General features: G+C 47.0%; 1 protein-coding gene across 2 annotated transcripts; it reads left to right on the top strand.

Annotated features, from left to right (window-relative positions):
- The first annotated feature begins 1816 nt into the window (after positions 1-1816).
- Positions 1817-16388, top strand: vps18 (VPS18 core subunit of CORVET and HOPS complexes). Of its 2 annotated transcripts, none has more exons than XM_052031418.1 (5): positions 1817-1956; positions 3522-3663; positions 4136-4227; positions 5021-6891; positions 15491-16388. In XM_052031418.1, exons 1-5 carry the CDS (start codon positions 1845-1847, stop codon positions 16208-16210), a joined length of 2937 nt encoding a protein of 978 aa, XP_051887378.1. In that variant the 5' UTR covers positions 1817-1844; the 3' UTR covers positions 16211-16388. The 2 variants fall into 2 exon arrangements, with proteins under 2 accessions (XP_051887378.1, XP_051887387.1); XM_052031427.1 differs by lacking the exon at positions 1817-1956 and adding an exon at positions 2093-2440.

Below are 16388 nucleotides of genomic sequence, written 5' to 3'. Positions count from 1 at the left end.
GATACGATAGGGTCTTTTAAGAGACTGTTGGATAGGTACATGGAGCTGAGAAAAAGAGGGCTATGGGTAAGCCTAGTAATTTCTAAGGTAGGGACATGTTTGGCACAGCTTTGTGGGCCGAAGGGCCTGAACTGTGCTGTAGACTTTCTATGTTTTTCTATCTGCAGAAAGAGAAATGTTTCAGATCTGAGATACTTCATCAGACCTGAGAGAGAAACAATTCAGTCAAGGTAACAGAGAAGATAATGGAGGGCAATGGGTGGAACTAAAGGAATTTCTTTGATAGAGTGAAATAAGGAGCATTAAGTTCCTTTGTGTAATGTTGTACAGTCTGGCCTGGGACATGCACAGCTGGCCAGAACATACATGAAATTAAATAAAAGGAGAGGGAAGCAAAAACAGCCAATCCTGATACAAACAGACAGAAAGGGCAAGTTTTATCCAATGTTGGAAGATTCAATATCAAGTCCTGCAGGCTGCAATATGTCCAGAGAGAAGATGAGGTGTTGTTCTTTGGGCTTGTGTTGGGCCTCAGTGTAATGGTGCAGAAGGCCACACCGATAGGTCAGAGTGGGAGTGGAAAGGACAATTAAAGTGGCAGGGAACTGGAAGCTCAGGGTTGTCCCTGTGGACTGAGCACAGGTGCTCCGCAAAGCATTTACCCAATCTGTGTTTGGTTTCTCCATGGTAGACGAGAGCACATTGTGAACACCAAACACAAGACACAAGATTGGAAGTGTATTGTTTCACTTGGAAAAACTGTTTGGATTCCTGAATGATGGGAAGGAAAGAGGTGATCAGTAATACAGAGCAGTAATCTCTGCTGATTTATATGCTTTCGAGACCTGGACTAGCTACAGCAGGTATCTCGAGGTATCACACAATCCTCCAAATTCACTGGCAGGATAAGCAACCCCTGTCCCAGGTCAACATCCCCACCAACGGCCCTAATTACCCCTAGTCAGTTATGTCAGGCACATGAACAACATGCCCAACACCAGACTTCTGAGCTGCCACAGAACCAGGGGGACAGAGAGATTCAAACAAAAGAAAAACTACTGGAGGAACTCAGCAGGTCAGGCAGCATCTGTGGAGGCAGAGAGACGGTCCACGTTTCAGGTCGAGACGCTGCATCAGTATCTGCGGCCTTGTGTGTCCAGAGAGACTGAAGGACGTGCTCAAAGCCTCCGTCAACCCCTCGAGATCCTCTGGCCAAAGTGGAGAAGCATTAGGAATGTCGGAGAACCCGCACCAGGACAGACCGCCGGGCAAGCTGCGCCCACCCCAGTTCCCACACTGGCCCATCAGCCGCAGAAGCGGCGTGGAAGCGTCGCCCCTGAAACCCGGAGTCGGGGCCGCGGGCCCGCGGCTTCGGTGCTGACAACATCCGCGGTGGGTCGTGAGCACAGTGACGGGGGCGGTGCCCAACCCACCACTGCACGGCCCGAGTCATCCTGCCAGTCCCACACAGCACACTCCTGACCGCCTCCTAGTGCCGCCCGGGGCCCGATACCACCCCCCAGGTCCTGATGTAGCCCCGAACCCCATTACCCCCCACGACCCGGCTTCCCTCCCCGCTCTTCCTCGATATGATTGGCTGTTGGTTGGCTGGGCGGGCCCATTTGGCCCGCGTTTTGATTGGCAGACGTGCTACGCAGAGCCCGGGTCATGATTGGGTGCTATTCAAAGCGTCAGGTCCATATCGTTCGGTGATAGGCCATATTGGTAGATGGGCGGGCTCACCTGGCCAATCGCGCACTGCGATTGGCCGGCTGTCAGGGTCAGGGTCGGGGTTGGATCGGGTCGGGCTGCCGCCTGTTTCCGGTGGTTGGGCCTCAGCCGACATGAGTTCCATCCTGGATGAGTACGAGGATTCACAGGCCCGGGCCCGCTCTCGGCCCGCTGGGCTTCCGTATCAGCAACACAGGCTGGGCAGCACCGGCATCGGACAGTCCGGTACCGCAGCGGGTCACAGGATGGTGTGAGGGAGGGATTGGGTTGAGGGAGGTGGAGGTGGGAGGGAAGTGGGGAGACAGAGGGAGGTGGAAGGGGAGGGAGTGGTGGTGGGAAGCAGGGAAAGGTGGGGTGAGTGGGCACCTGGATGTAGGAAGCACGACAGAGGAGTTTGCAGTTGGTACAATTGCCCGTGTGGTTGGCAATGAGTGGGAGAACTGTAGATAGCAGGGAGATATTGATGGTCTGGTCAGCTGGGCAGAAAATGGGCGAGTGGGATTCAGGAGACTGTAGATGCTGGGATCGGGAGCAGAAAACAAGCTGCTGGAGGAACTCAGCAGGTCAGACAGCATCTGCGAAGGGAAAGGGATGGTTGATGTTTCAGTTTGAGATCCTGCATCAGGAAGTTGCCCTCCAGTCCTTGGAAATATATCGCCGTTCCTTCACCTTCGCTGAGTCAAAATCTTGGAAACTCCTTAACAGCATTGTGAGTATACCTTTTCAGGGGCAACTAGGGATGGGCAATTAAATGCTAACTCAGCCTGCAAAGCCCAGATCCCTTGAATGAATGTTAAAAAAAGATTCTGCCTGACATGTTGAGTTCCTCCAGTTGCTTGTTTTTTGCTCGTGGGATTTAATCTGAAAAAGTTTGAGGTGATACATTTGGGGAGTTCCAACCATGGTAAGGATTACAGGATAAACAGGTGGATATTGAATGTGGAAATACTGAGGGCCTTTGGAGTGTATGCCCACAGATCCCTAAAGCTAACAAGACAGGTTAACAAAATGGTTAAACAGGGGGATTGGATGGTTTCCTCTCTGAGTCAATGTAGAACGTAAGACCAAGGAGGAACAGGAAATCTGTACAACAGGAGTTAGACCACAGCTGGGAACTGTAAAAGATCTGGTCAGCACATTACAGGAAAGGTGAAATTGTGCTGGAGAGGGTGCAGTGGAGATTTACGGAGATGTTGTCAGGAATGGAAAATTGTAGCAACGAGGAAAGATTGGATAGGCTGCGTTTGTTTTCTTTGGAACAGAGGAGGCTGAGGGAACACTTAATTGAGGTGTATAAAATGGTGAGCTGCCAGGATGGAGTAAATAGGAAGGACCTGTTTCCCTTGGCAAAGGGGTCAGAAATCAGGAAGCACGGATTTAAGGGAAATTATAGAAGGATTAGAGGGAAGATGAGGAAAATATTTCCACCCAGAGAATTTGGGGGGATGGGGGGGGGGGGTGTGGGTGGAGGGTGTCCAGAACTTGCAGGTGATGGATGCAGGAACCCTCATATTTACCTCAAATTGAAGTGCTATGGAGTCAGTGTTGGTAGGTAGCATTAGGCTGTGAGCACTTTGACTAATTGGCACATGATGGGCCAAAAGGCTGCAGCATGCTAGATTTCCTCTGATTCTATAATGGGTGACAGGGGGTCAGGGATGAGACAGGATGGGGACTGGATGAACAGAAGCCATGCTGCTGATCTCAGGAGGTTGATACTGAACACGGGTAGTGATGGTTGAGTGGGCCCTGGCATCCATCAGTCTAACACTGATCTCTGGTCATTGCAGGCTATGTCAGTGCCCGGCTTGAAGAGGAAAAGCCCATCTTTTCCAAGCAGAGAATTGACTTCACTCCTCCTAGTGTGATCACCCACCTAGTGGTGTGCAACAATCAGCTGTGCATGAGTATGGGCAAGGACACACTGCTCAGGTTAGGCTCCTCCACGGCTTGGTCCAGCTGAAGTTCAGGACTTGGTGGCTGGGGAGTTTAAATTCAAGATGTAAATCTGGAATTTAAATTAGCTAATTTCATTAACTGTAACCATGAAAGTGCTGGATTATCATAAAAACCCATCTGCCTTACCAGTGTCTGGAGAAGGAACTCTGCCTCCCTCACCCTGTTTTTGACTCCAGACCCACCAACGTGGTTGAGTCTTAACTGTCTGCTCAGTTTAGGGGTGGCTGGGGATGGACAATAAATGCTGGCACTGCCAGTAATGTCCGCACCCCACGAATCAATAATTGAGAAGCAAACCCTTACTGTCCATCTCTAACCATCTGTATCCCTAAACCCTCCCACCCAGAGCATTCCTGCAGTCTCTTCACCCAGAGCTGGGCTCTCAGTTCCAAATTAGTTCTTCTATTAAACTTGGCTCTTTTCTTTCCCTCTCTACTCTCTCCAGGATTGATCTTGGAAAACCAGACCAGCCAAACCAGATTGAAGTGGGGCGCAAAGATGATGCCAGGATCCACAAACTGTTCCTGGACCCCTCGGGTATGAAGCTGGTGGTTTCAGTTCCTTGCTGTGTAGTGACATGCCTATTGCCTGTTTTCATTCCTGCTCCAGCAGTTTGTTGTTCATTGGTTTCTCATCCATAGTGTTCAGTCTCCCCAACGGGATGGGCCATTCCACCCTCCACCTCTCCCTGTGGGACATGTCCTTCCCCATTCTCCCCCCACCCAACACCCCCATCCACTAACCCATGGGATGTCACTCCCCCCACCACTTCCTCTCCCCTCTGTTAAGATGTGTCACTATTTTAAAGGTGCTTTAAATGCAAGTTACTGCGATAATCACAGTTTAGCCATTCTGAGTCAGAAGCACCTACCTGGGAGTCTGATGTCCCCCCCACTGATGTTTGTATTGGCCACACTGAGAATTTAACAGCACGACTCAGTTATCCTGTTGTTGTCGGTGTTTCTCATCTTGATCTCCTAAGTCTTGCTGAAGTTGAGCTCACGTTTGCTGCCTTGTCCCATATCTCAGCGGCCCAATGAGATCCTACGATTTCCGGCTACAGGAAATTGCTGCTGAGCAAGGATATCTCTTGATTTGCATGGCAGATCCATTAATAGCTCCCCGGAGCAGGAAATATGGTTAATTTTGTTTTTTTTCTCCAGGAACACTGGACACTAATGGTCTAAGTAGACTACAATACCTTTATTTCCAAAGCTAGTAAGTACTTTGACCTGTGGCATAATGTGAGCTGTACCGCTTCGAGTCCAGGTACGTGCACCTTAACTGTCATCTGTGTGAACCCACTGAGAATTGTTTTCTGTTATTGCAGGATCTCATCTCCTGATCAGCCTCACCTCCAATGAGTGTCTCTACCTCAACAGAAATTCTCAGAAAGTGAAGAGCCTCTCCCGCTGGAAAGGACACTTGATTGAGAGCGTTGGGTGGAACAAACATCTGGGCAGTGAGAGCAGCACAGGCCCCATCCTGGTGGGGACCAGCCAGGGGCAGTTGTATGAGGCAGAGATTGTCGTGTCGGAGGAGCGGCTCTTCATTTCCGGTCCCGACCAGTACTTCAAGAACGTGTACAACCTGGAGGAGGATGGGTCCCCAGCTCCGGTCTGCTGCTTGGAGATTGAGCGAAGTGCTGACTCTCGGCTCTTTGTCATTGCCACCACGCGGAAGCGGTTGTATCAATTTGTGGGCAGGGCCCTAGAGAGTGCTGATCCACACATGTTTCAGCCCATGTTCAGCCAGTACACCAACACCTTGCCCAGCTTCCAGGAGTTCCCGGCAAGCCTGGGCTACAGTGAGATCTCCTTCTACACCTCCAAGCTGCGGTCTAGCCCCCGATCATTTGCTTGGATGATGGGCAACGGTGTGCTGTATGGCACCTTGGACTTCACCCGGCCTGATTCCCTTCTCAGTGACGTGCAGGTCTGGGAGTACTCGGCTGACATTGTCCCTGAACTTGAGCCTCCTCGATCCATCGTCCTTACCCAGTTTCACTTCCTGCTGCTGCTGCCTGATAGAGTGAAGGCCATTTGCACACTGAATGGGCAGCTGGTCTTTGAGGATGCATTCCCTGACAAGTTTGGCCACCTTCTCCGCATGGTCAAAGATTCAGTGGCTGGGCTGATATGGATATATACGGAGAAGGCGGTGTTCCGGTACCACATTCAGAAGGAATCACGGGATGTCTGGCAGATGTACATGAACATGGGGAAGTTTGAACTGGCTAAGGAGTATTGCAAAGACCGGCCTGAGTGTCTGGACACTGTTCTTGCGAAGGAGGCAGACCACTGCTTTCGAAACAAGAGGTACGTGGAAAGCGCCAAGTACTACGCACTGACTCAGAAGTACTTTGAGGAGATTGCTCTGAAGTTCATTGAAGCCAAGCAAGAGGAGGCCCTAAAGGAATTTCTTCTGAAGAAGCTGAAGAACCTGAAGTTGGAGGACAAGACTCAGCTGACGCTGCTGGTGACTTGGCTGGCTGAAATCTACCTGAACTGGCTGGGCACACTCGAGGGGGATAAGGGCAAGCAGAACCAGTTTGAGGCAACCAGGGAGGAGTTCCGCAAGTTCCTGAGTGGCTCCAAGATAAAGGAGTGCCTCCTGAACAACCGCTCGACCATCTATGACCTTCTGGCCAGCCACGGCAACGTGGAGGACATGGTCTTCTTCTCTGTGATCATGCAGGACTATGAGCGGGTGGTGACCCACCACTGCCAACATGATGATTATAGTGCGGCGCTGGAGGTGATGTCCAAGTGTCAGGACCCTGCTCTATTCTACAAATTTTCTCCTGTCCTCATGCAGCACATTCCCAAGCAGGTGGTGGACGCCTGGATCGACATGAGGAAGAGGCTGGATCCCAAAAACCTTATCCCAGCACTGGTCAACTACAGCCAGATCGGGAGCTCGGCACAGGTCTGCGAAGCTATTCGCTACCTTGAGTTTTGTGTGCACCAGCTGGAGGTGACGGACCAGGCCATTCACAACTACCTGCTCTCCCTCTATGCAAAGTACAAGCCCAAGGCCCTGCTCTGGTACCTGGAACAGGCGGGCTCCAACACAAACTGCATCCACTACGACCTCAAGTATGCACTTCGTCTGTGTGCAGAGAATAACCAAAATCAGGCCTGTGTGCACATATACAAGACCATGGAACTGTATGAAGAGGCAGTGGACCACGCTCTCCAGGTATGCTGTTGGTTAAGCTGCTCGTAACTTGGTAGAGTCATTAGATGGCATTGGGATTATTTCTTTAAACAGATCTGCATTCATGTAGCGCCTTTACATGTCATGAAGGATATTATAGGCAATATAGGTGCTCCGCAGGTTACAAATGCCCAACTTATGGTAAATTGATAAATTGGTTTATTATTGTCACATGTACTAAGATACAGTGAAAGACTTTGTTTTGCATGCCATCCATACAGATCATTTCATCACATCAGTGCATTGAAGCAGTACAAGGGAAAACAGTAACAATGCAGAATAAAACGTTACAGTTACAGGGAAAGTGCAGTGCAGGCAGACAATAAGGTGCAAGGTCATAACAAGGTAGATTGTGAGGTCAAGAGTCATATCTTATACTAGGAGACTGTTCAATAGTCTTATAACAGCAGGATAGAAGCTGTCCTTGAGCCTGGTGGGGAGAGGAGGGGAGGTTGGTATGGACAGCCCTATACATATGAGTGACTGCTTGGGATACCGGCAGGATGGATGGGGATGGATTTGCCAGTTGCTGTGGAGCTGCAGGCATCATCTGCCAGGTGGGAACAGTTAATTTCCAAGTGCCTTCTCTCCCCAACACCTTTCCTCCTGAGCTGCAACAATCAGGGGCTGGGTGGAGCCGAGCAGGGCTGGGAGCGCTGAGCAGACTCACTGAGTCAGTGAGGCCGGCTGGTGGCCACTTTTACTGTGCCTGCTCGCTCTTCCGCTGCACCTTGTGATAATGTAGGAAGCGAAGTAGTTGATGTACATGCAGCATACACCTGTTTCTAGAGGTTTGCCAGTGACCGGGAGGGATGTATCTTGGGAGGACATCCCTTCAGAATCGTCCTGTAGAATCATTTACATTCACTTCCGAGGGCAGGCAGAGCCTTGCTCCAGTGCCTTGTCTGTATACTGGCACTTCAGTGGTGGTGACTGGAATATCAGTCTTGCCTCTTGTGCAGGACACAACTGATTACCGTTCCAAAGCATCACTACTGTCTAGTTCCCAGCTGCTGCTTTAGTCTAAATGAAAGAATTATATTAATTTGTGGACATAGTATGTTTAAAAAAACTATCAGAGGTTAGCCAGGATCATTGAGGATTAAGGCCATTACTGTCACAGTTTAGATTATCTTCCGAACTTTATTCTCAATACCATAGGCAAACCTGCACCCCACCCCTTCAGTGTTTTAAAACTTGCACCCATCAGTCCTATAATCATTTGTGCCAGTGAGCTGTGTTTTCAAGCTAAAGCTGGGTTGTGGGCAGGGGTGAGAGAGAGTGAAACTTCCTGTAGATAGTGGGTGGAGAACCAGAGAACACAGAATGAAATTAATCAGCAAAAGAACTAACAGTGGCAGGAGGAAGTTCTTTTTTATGTGCAGCCAGTGTTTAGTGTCTGGAGTGTGCTGCCAGAGAGAAGTGGTGCCAGATTCCATAAGACATAGGAGCAGAATTAGGCCATTTGGCTCATCGAATCTGCTCCGCTGTTCGATCATGGCTGATTTATTTTTCCCTCTCAGCCCCGTTCTCCTGCCTTCTCCCCATAACCTTTGATGCCCTTACTAATCAAGAACCTGTCAACCTCCACATTAAATATACCAATGACTTGGCCTCCACAGCCCTCTGTGGCAATAAATTCCACTGATTCACCACCCTCTGGCTGATGAAATTCCTCATCTGTTCTAAAGGGATGTGGTTTAAAGATCCTTTTAAAAAATCTAAGGATTCCATGATAGCTGAGTAAGGATCTTGCAGGTATTAACCTGTGGGGCTGTGGGACAGCACAGGGAGTGGAGCCAGTACAAACATTGAGCTAGCACAAGCTCAGTGGGCTGAATGACAGACTACTTTGCTGTTACCATTCCATGATTTGTTTGATCAACACTGTCCTTCAAACTGTCCCTCAACTGTTCACCCTGTTCAGAACCTACTACTCACATCTGATGATCTAACATTGATGTGTGTTTGAGCCAGAGTGGCTGGGAATTTCAGGAGCTTTTGTTGAAATCTTACTTCATGCCTGGGAACAGCCTCATCATCTTCCAATACCAGATTAGATGGAGTATGAACAGTTGTTCTATCGGCTGCATCGTGAGGCCAGGTATCAAATGTAACAGCTGAACTGTTCTTCTGATTTTACGTTTAATATCAAAGCAGGGAGAGAACTTCTGACTTAACTGATGCAGCAAGCAAGCTGGACTGGGTCCACTTCTACCACATCTCGATCATTTGTGTGGCATTTAGGGAGCAAGTGCATGAGTTTATTTTCATTTCAAAGTATACTGGGTTAATTTAGATTTACTGTTGAATTCTCTTAACCTTGTGGTTTGAATTGCAGTGATGAACAAGTAGCCCTTGTCTCCCAGGTAATTGGTCAGGTGATGCAAAGGAGCCAATACCCGGGAACATTAAACTGTGGTGCCTACGAAAAGCACAGAGTCCATGAAGGTGGCCTTTGGGACTAAGGGCCTTTGAGGTCTGGGGCACAATAACAGGATTCAACAAGTTGATTAGGTAAATCAGGTGATGAATCAGGCAGGCAGGTGATGAATTACAGCTGCATTATGTGGGAGCTGATGGGATCCTTAGCAACCACATCTGCAGTAAGTGTCTATGGCTTGAGGAGATTTGGCTAACAGTTGGTCCAGATAACAACCAATCTGTAAAAAATAAAACAAAAATTTCCCCTCAGATTGCATTAAGTCTTCTTCCTCTCACCTTAAATCCCTACCATGGGAAGAAGATTCTGACTATACACCCTATCTATGCCTCTCGTATTCTTATAAACTTCTATCAGGTCTCCCCTCCGCCTTTGCAGCTCCAGGGAAAACAAACCCAGCTTATCCAGTCTCCTCCCATAACTGAAGTTCTCCAATCCAATCAACATCCTGGTGAACCTCCCCGCACTCTCTCCAGCACAACCACATCCTCCCGATAGTGTGGTGACCAGAATTGCACACAAATGAAAGGGTTAATTGAAGATGTTAATTAAGCAGTCTTCAGGAAACGATAACCATGATATAGTAGAAGTCTGTATAAAAACTGAAAGTGATTTAGTTTAATCTGAAGCCAGGGACTTTAATACAATTGGAGGTGGGAGTTATACTTAGTAGATTGGGAAAGTACATTACATGGTGTGACAGTAAACCAGCCATGACTAACTTGAAGGGAGTACACTATTTACAAGTAATAGGTAAGTCAAGTTTATTGTCATGTGCCCAAGTACAGTGGGATACAGATATAATGGAAAAACTTGCAGCAGCATCACAGGCACATAGGTACAGACAACACAGAATATAAATTATAAAAGACACTGGAGAGAGAAAAAAAACTGCAAAGGAAGTCCTTAGTGCGGAAAAAGAAAGCCACCATTAGAAACAAGTCCATGGTAGTGCAAGAGGTGGTTCGTAGTGTTCCATTGCTGAGTTAGGGTTAGGGTTGTGCAGGTCAGTTCAAGAACCTGATAATGTTGGAAAAGTTGCTGTTCCTGAATGTGGTGGTGTGGGACTTCAGGCTTCTGTACCTCCTGCCTGACGGTAAGCAGTGAGGAGAGGACCCTTGATGATAGATGCCACCATCTTGAAGCAGTGCCTCCTGTAGATGCTGTCAGTGGTGGGGAGGGCTGTGTAGACAAAATGTGTTTTTTTAGACAAATTTTCAGTGTTTTTTTTAAGACAAATTTTCAGTGTTTTTTTTAAGACAAATTTTCAGTGTTTTTTTTAAGACAAATTTTCAGTGTTTTTTTTAAGACAAATTTTCAGTGTTTTTTTTAAGACAAATTTTCAGTGTTTTTTTTAAGACAAATTTTCAGTGTTTTTTTTAAGACAAATTTTCAGTGTTTTTTTTTAGACAAATTTTCTGTTATTTTTAAGACAAATTTTCAATGTTTTTTTTAGTTTTAACATTGAGGGGGAATGATCCTTCTGTAGCTTTCAACAGTCGATAACAAAAAGGTCTGTGATTTTGCAGAAGAAGCAGTAAGCCTGGGGACTGGGAAAAGTTCAGATTTCGGAAAGGAGACTCGTAGCATTAATAAGGGAACGTAGAAAGCGAGAGCAGGCACGTGAGAAATATAAAACAGACCCTAAGAGGTTCGACAGACACAAAGTAGTAAAAGCTCTGTGACTGTTACAGACTGAGACAAGAAAAATTATATTAGGGAATAAGGAAATGGATCTTGAAGGAAGTGCCAGTGGCGATACTAGATGCACTAGTTGTCATTTTCCAAAATTCCATGGATTCAAGAATGATTCCCTCAGAATGGAAGGCAGCAAATGTAACCCTACTATTTTGAGGGGGAGTGGAAACAGGGAGCTATAGACAAGTTAGCCTGACATCAGTGGTGGGGACAAGACCGGAATCTGTTGCGGAAGTGGCAGCAGGGCAGCTGGAAAACAGTAAAAGGATTTGCCAGAGATTGGCTCCTGGGCTGGCAGATCTCTCGTATGACGGAAGATTAAGCAGACTGGGCCTGTACACTGTAGATTTAGAAAATAAATGAGAGGTGATCTCATTGAAATGCACACTATTTGTACAGAACAGGATGGATAATTATGTCGGAAGTCTTTCCCCTGGCTGGGGTTTCAGAACCAGAGGTCACACTCCTGGTATATAAGGAATCAGCTATTCATGACTGAGATGAGGAGAAATTTCTTCACCCAGAGGGAGGTGAATCTTTGGAATTCTCCACCCAAGAGGTCCAGCTGCTGAATATATTAATCAAAAATGGACAGATTTTGGGTATTGATTGATTTGAGGGATAAATGGGGTTAGTGCAGGGAAGTGGTGCTGGGGTTAAGATCTTGTTGGATAACATAGCAGCACAGGGGGCTGAATGACCTGGGCCTACTATTTCTACTGACTGAGGGAACTCCACTCCCAGACTGTGACAGGATACTCAACATCTCTCTGGCTACAGTGCTCTGCCTTACAGATCTGACTTCGGTCTCAACTTCACCGTCAAATCCCACATGGTCTAGAGATCTGTGCCTCATCCCTGAATCCATTCGATGACTGCCTCCACAGCTGTCTGAGGTAGGGGATTCCAGAGGTTCGCCAGGCTCTGAGTGAAATTCCACTTCATCTATCTCCTGAAACCATCCTCCAAGTTCTAGATTCCCCCATGAGGGGAAACATTGTCTCAACCTCCACCCCATCAAACACAGTGAATCGAAGGTTTCAGTGGCTCAATTCCTTTGTCCCAGCATTAACCTGGTGCAGCTTCTTGCCTGTTACCAGTGCAATATGTCCCTCCTTTAAGTAATGGGGTCATAACTGCGTGTGGGACTCCAGGTTGGTAGTAAGACTTCCCTTTTTCAGCCTCCATCCCCTCGACAATGAAGGCCAATGTTCCATTATTATGGTGGAGGAGCATTTCTGCCACTGGGGGGGGAAGAAATTTAAAATTAGAGGGCAGATGGCAGTGAGCACATCGTCATCTTGAGAAAGTTTGGAACTCTTCTCTCCAAAAAGATGTTGAGGCAGGGTGTCAGTTGAAAATTGAAGACATTGATCTTTATTAGGCTAGGGTATTAAGTGTCACAAAACCAAGGGAGATGAACAAAGACCCAGATCAGCAATGATCTAATAAAAGGTGGCCGGCTGGAGGGATGGAATGTGCCTACGTTACCAATGTTCTTCATGAAGCAGGTTGGAGAGTAGAACTTTCCAAACTGGATTAATGGACAGGTTGGGGTCTGATAATGATGATTTATATATAGGGTGTGGTTTGAAGAGTTGACTCACTTGGTTATTGTGCTTGGATGCTCTCAGTTCTGCCTGCATAAGACGTAGGAGCAGAATTAGGCCATTCAGCCCATCGAGTCTGCTCCGCCATTCGACCATGGCTGATTTATTTTTCCCTCTCAACCCCATTTTCCTGCCTTCTCCCTGTAACCTGACACCCTTATTAATCAAGAACCTATCAACCTCTGCTTTAAATATATGCAATGACTTGGTCACCACAGCTGTTTGTGACAATGAATTCCATAGATTCACCACCCTCTGGCTAAAGAAATTCCTCCTCATCTCTGTTCTAAAGAGACATCCTTCTAATCTGAGGCTGTGCCCTCTGGTCCTAGACTCTCCCACTACTGGAAACATCCTCTCCACGTCCACTCTATCCAGGCCTTTCAATATTCAGTAGGTCTCAATGAGATCCCCCCCTCATCCTTCTAAACTCCAGCTAGTACAGGCCTGAAATGCTCCTTGTATGCTAACCCTTTCATTCCTGGGATCATTCTTGTAAACTTCCTCTGGACCATCTCCAATGCCAGCACATCCTTCCTTAGGTATGGGGCCCAAAACTGCTCACAATACTCCAAATATGGTCTGAGCAATGCCTTATAAAGCCTCGGCATTACATCCTTGCTTTTATATTCTGGTCCTCTTGAAATGAATGCTAACATTGCATTTGCCTTCCTTACTACCGACTCAACCTGCAAGTTAACCTATAGGGAATCCTGCACTAGGACTCCCAAGTCCCTTTGCACCTCCAATTTCTGAATTCGCTCCCCGTTTAGAAAATAGTCTATGCCTTTATTCCTTCTACCAAAGTGCATGATCATACACTTCCGTACACTGTATTCCGTCTGCTGCTACTTTGCCCATTTTCCCAACCTGTCCAAGTCCTTCTGCAGAATCCCTGCATCCTCAATACTACCTGCCCCTCCATCTATCTTTTGTATCATCCACAAACTTGGCCACAAAGCCATCCATTCCGTCATCCAGATCATTAACATGTAATGCTGAAAAGTAGCGGAACCAACACAGACCCCTGCAGAACACCACTAGTCATCAGCAGCCAACCAGAAAAGGCCCCCTGTATTCCCACTATTTGCCTTCTGTCAGTCAGCCAATCTTCTATCCATGCCTTGGGATCCTATCTTGTTTAGCAACCTCATGTGATGCTCCTTGTCAACGGCCTTTTGAAAATCCAAATAAGCAACATCATTACATTACTGACTCTCCTTTGTCTATCCTACCTGTTATTTCCTCAAAGAATTCCAACAGATTTGTCAGGCAAGATTTCTCCTTAAGGAAACCATGCTGACTTTGGCCTATTTTATCATGTGCTTCCAAATATCTCGAAACCTTATCCTTAAATAGTGGACTCTACCATCTTGCCAGCCACTGAAGTCAGGCTAATTGGCCTATGATTTTGCACCTTTTGCCTCCCTCCCTTCTTAAAGAGTGGAGTGACATCTACGATTTTCCAGTTCTCCAGAACCATTCCTGAATCTAGTGATTCTTGAAAGATCACTACGAATGCCTCCGCAATCTCTTCAGCAACCTCTTTCAGAACCCTGGGGTGTAGTCCATCCGGTCCAGGAGACTTATCTACCTTCAGACCTTTCAGTTTCCCAAGCACCCTCTCCTTCTACACTCACTTCTGCCCCCCGACTCTCCCGAATTTCTGGCACGTTGCTGATGTCTTCCACAGTGAAGACTGACGCAAAATACTTATTCAGTTTGTCCGCCATTTCTGTGTTCCCCATTACTACCTCTCCAGCATCATTTTCCAGATGTCTGATGTCCACTCTTGCCTCTCTTTTCCTCTTTATATATCTGAAAAAACTTGTGGTATTCTCTTCTATATTATTGGCTATCTTTTCTCCCCTTATTGCTTTTTTAGTTGCCATATGTTGGTTTTCAAAAGCTTCCCAATCCTCTAGCTTCCCACTAATTTTTGCAATATTGTATGCCCTCCTTTTTGCTTTTATGCTGTTTTTGACTTCCCCTGTCAGCCATGGTTGCCTCATCCTCCCTTTAGAATGTTGCTGCTTCTTTGGGATGAAATGATCCTGAGTCTTCCAAATTACTCCCAGAAACTCTTGTTATCCCTGCAAGATCCCCTTCCAATCATCTTTGGCCCACTCCTCTCTCATGCCTCTGTAGTTACCTTTACTCAACTGTAATACCAATACATCTTATTTTAGCTTTTCTGTCTCAAACTGCAGGGTGAATTCTATCATATTATGATCACTGCCTCCTAAGGGTTCCTTTACCTTAAGCTCCCAAATCAAATTTGGTTCACTGCACAACACCAAATCCAGAACTGCCTTTTCCCTAGTGGGATCGACCAGAAGCTGCTCTAAAAAGTCATCTCGTAGGCATTCTACAAATTCCTTCTCTTGGGATTCAGTACCAGCCTAATTTTCCCAATCTACCTGCATTTGGTGTCCCCCATGACCACCGTAACATTGCCCTTTTTCACATGCCTTTTCTATCTCCTCTTGTAATTTGTACCCCACATCCTGGCCACTGTCTGGAGGCCTGCATATAACTGCCATCAGGGTCTTTTCTTACCCTTGCAGTTTCTTAACTCCACCCACAAGGATTCTACATCTGCTGATCCTATGTCACTTCTTGCTAAGGATATGATTTCATTTTTTACTAACAGGGCCTATGCCCACCTGCCTGTCTTTTCAGTAGGATGTTTAGCTCCCAGCTGTGATCTTCTTTCAACCATGACTCTGATGCCCACAACGTCATACCTTCCAATTTCTAACTGCGCTATGAACTCATCTACCTTATTTTGTATACTGTACCAGACTGACCTATGGATTTCTTTTTCTAGATGGATGTGGACCTTGCTAAATCATGTGCAGACATGCCGGAGGATGATGAGGAGCTCCGTAAGAAGCTGTGGCTGAAGATTGCCCGGCATGTGGTCCAGGAGGAGAAGGATGTGAAGAAGGCCATGGTCTGCCTGTCCAGCTGCAACCTGCTGAAGATTGAAGACATTCTACCCTTCTTCCCCAACTTTGTGACCATTGACCATTTCAAGGAGGCCATCTGCAGCTCTCTGCAGGAGTACAACAAGCACATTGATGAGCTCAAGCAGGAGATGGAGGAGGCAACTGAAAGTGCCAAGCGAATCCGCGAAGACATCCAAGAAATGAGGAACAAATACGGGGTGGTGGAGTCTCAGGAGAAGTGTGCGTCTTGTGACTTCCCACTGTTGAACCGCCCCTTCTATCTGTTCCTGTGTGGCCACATGTTCCATTCCGACTGCCTGCTGCAGGAAGTGATCCCCCACCTTTCTCCCTTCAAACAGAGCAAACTGGAGGAGCTGCAGAGAAAGCTGGTGGCTGCTGGTCAGGCTAAATCCCGACAACGCTGCAAGGAAGGTGAGGCCAGCGACCAGGGTCAACAGTCCCGTGATCAGATCAAGTCAGACATTGATGACCTGGTGGCAGCTGAATGTATCTATTGTGGAGAGTTGATGATTAAATCAATAGACAAACCATTCATTGACCCACAGAAAAGTGAGGAGGAGAACAGCACCTGGCTATGAGTGTTCCCTGTGTTTATTAATGTTCCTCTCTGTCAGACTGCTGTCTGCCTGAAACATCATTGCCTCAGATTGCAGGGGTTCAGTGCTATGCTTTGCAATTGTAACTTATGCTTCTATTCTACAGCTTGTGTAGCCTCCTCCGGGTAGCAAATAAAGGGGAACATGTTGTACAGTTAAA

This window comes from Pristis pectinata, chromosome 1 (genome assembly GCF_009764475.1).
Source record: "Pristis pectinata isolate sPriPec2 chromosome 1, sPriPec2.1.pri, whole genome shotgun sequence".
Lineage (NCBI taxonomy): Eukaryota > Metazoa > Chordata > Chondrichthyes > Rhinopristiformes > Pristidae > Pristis > Pristis pectinata.
Note: the sequence above shows the minus strand (reverse complement) of the source record. Positions and strands in the feature narration are given on the sequence as shown.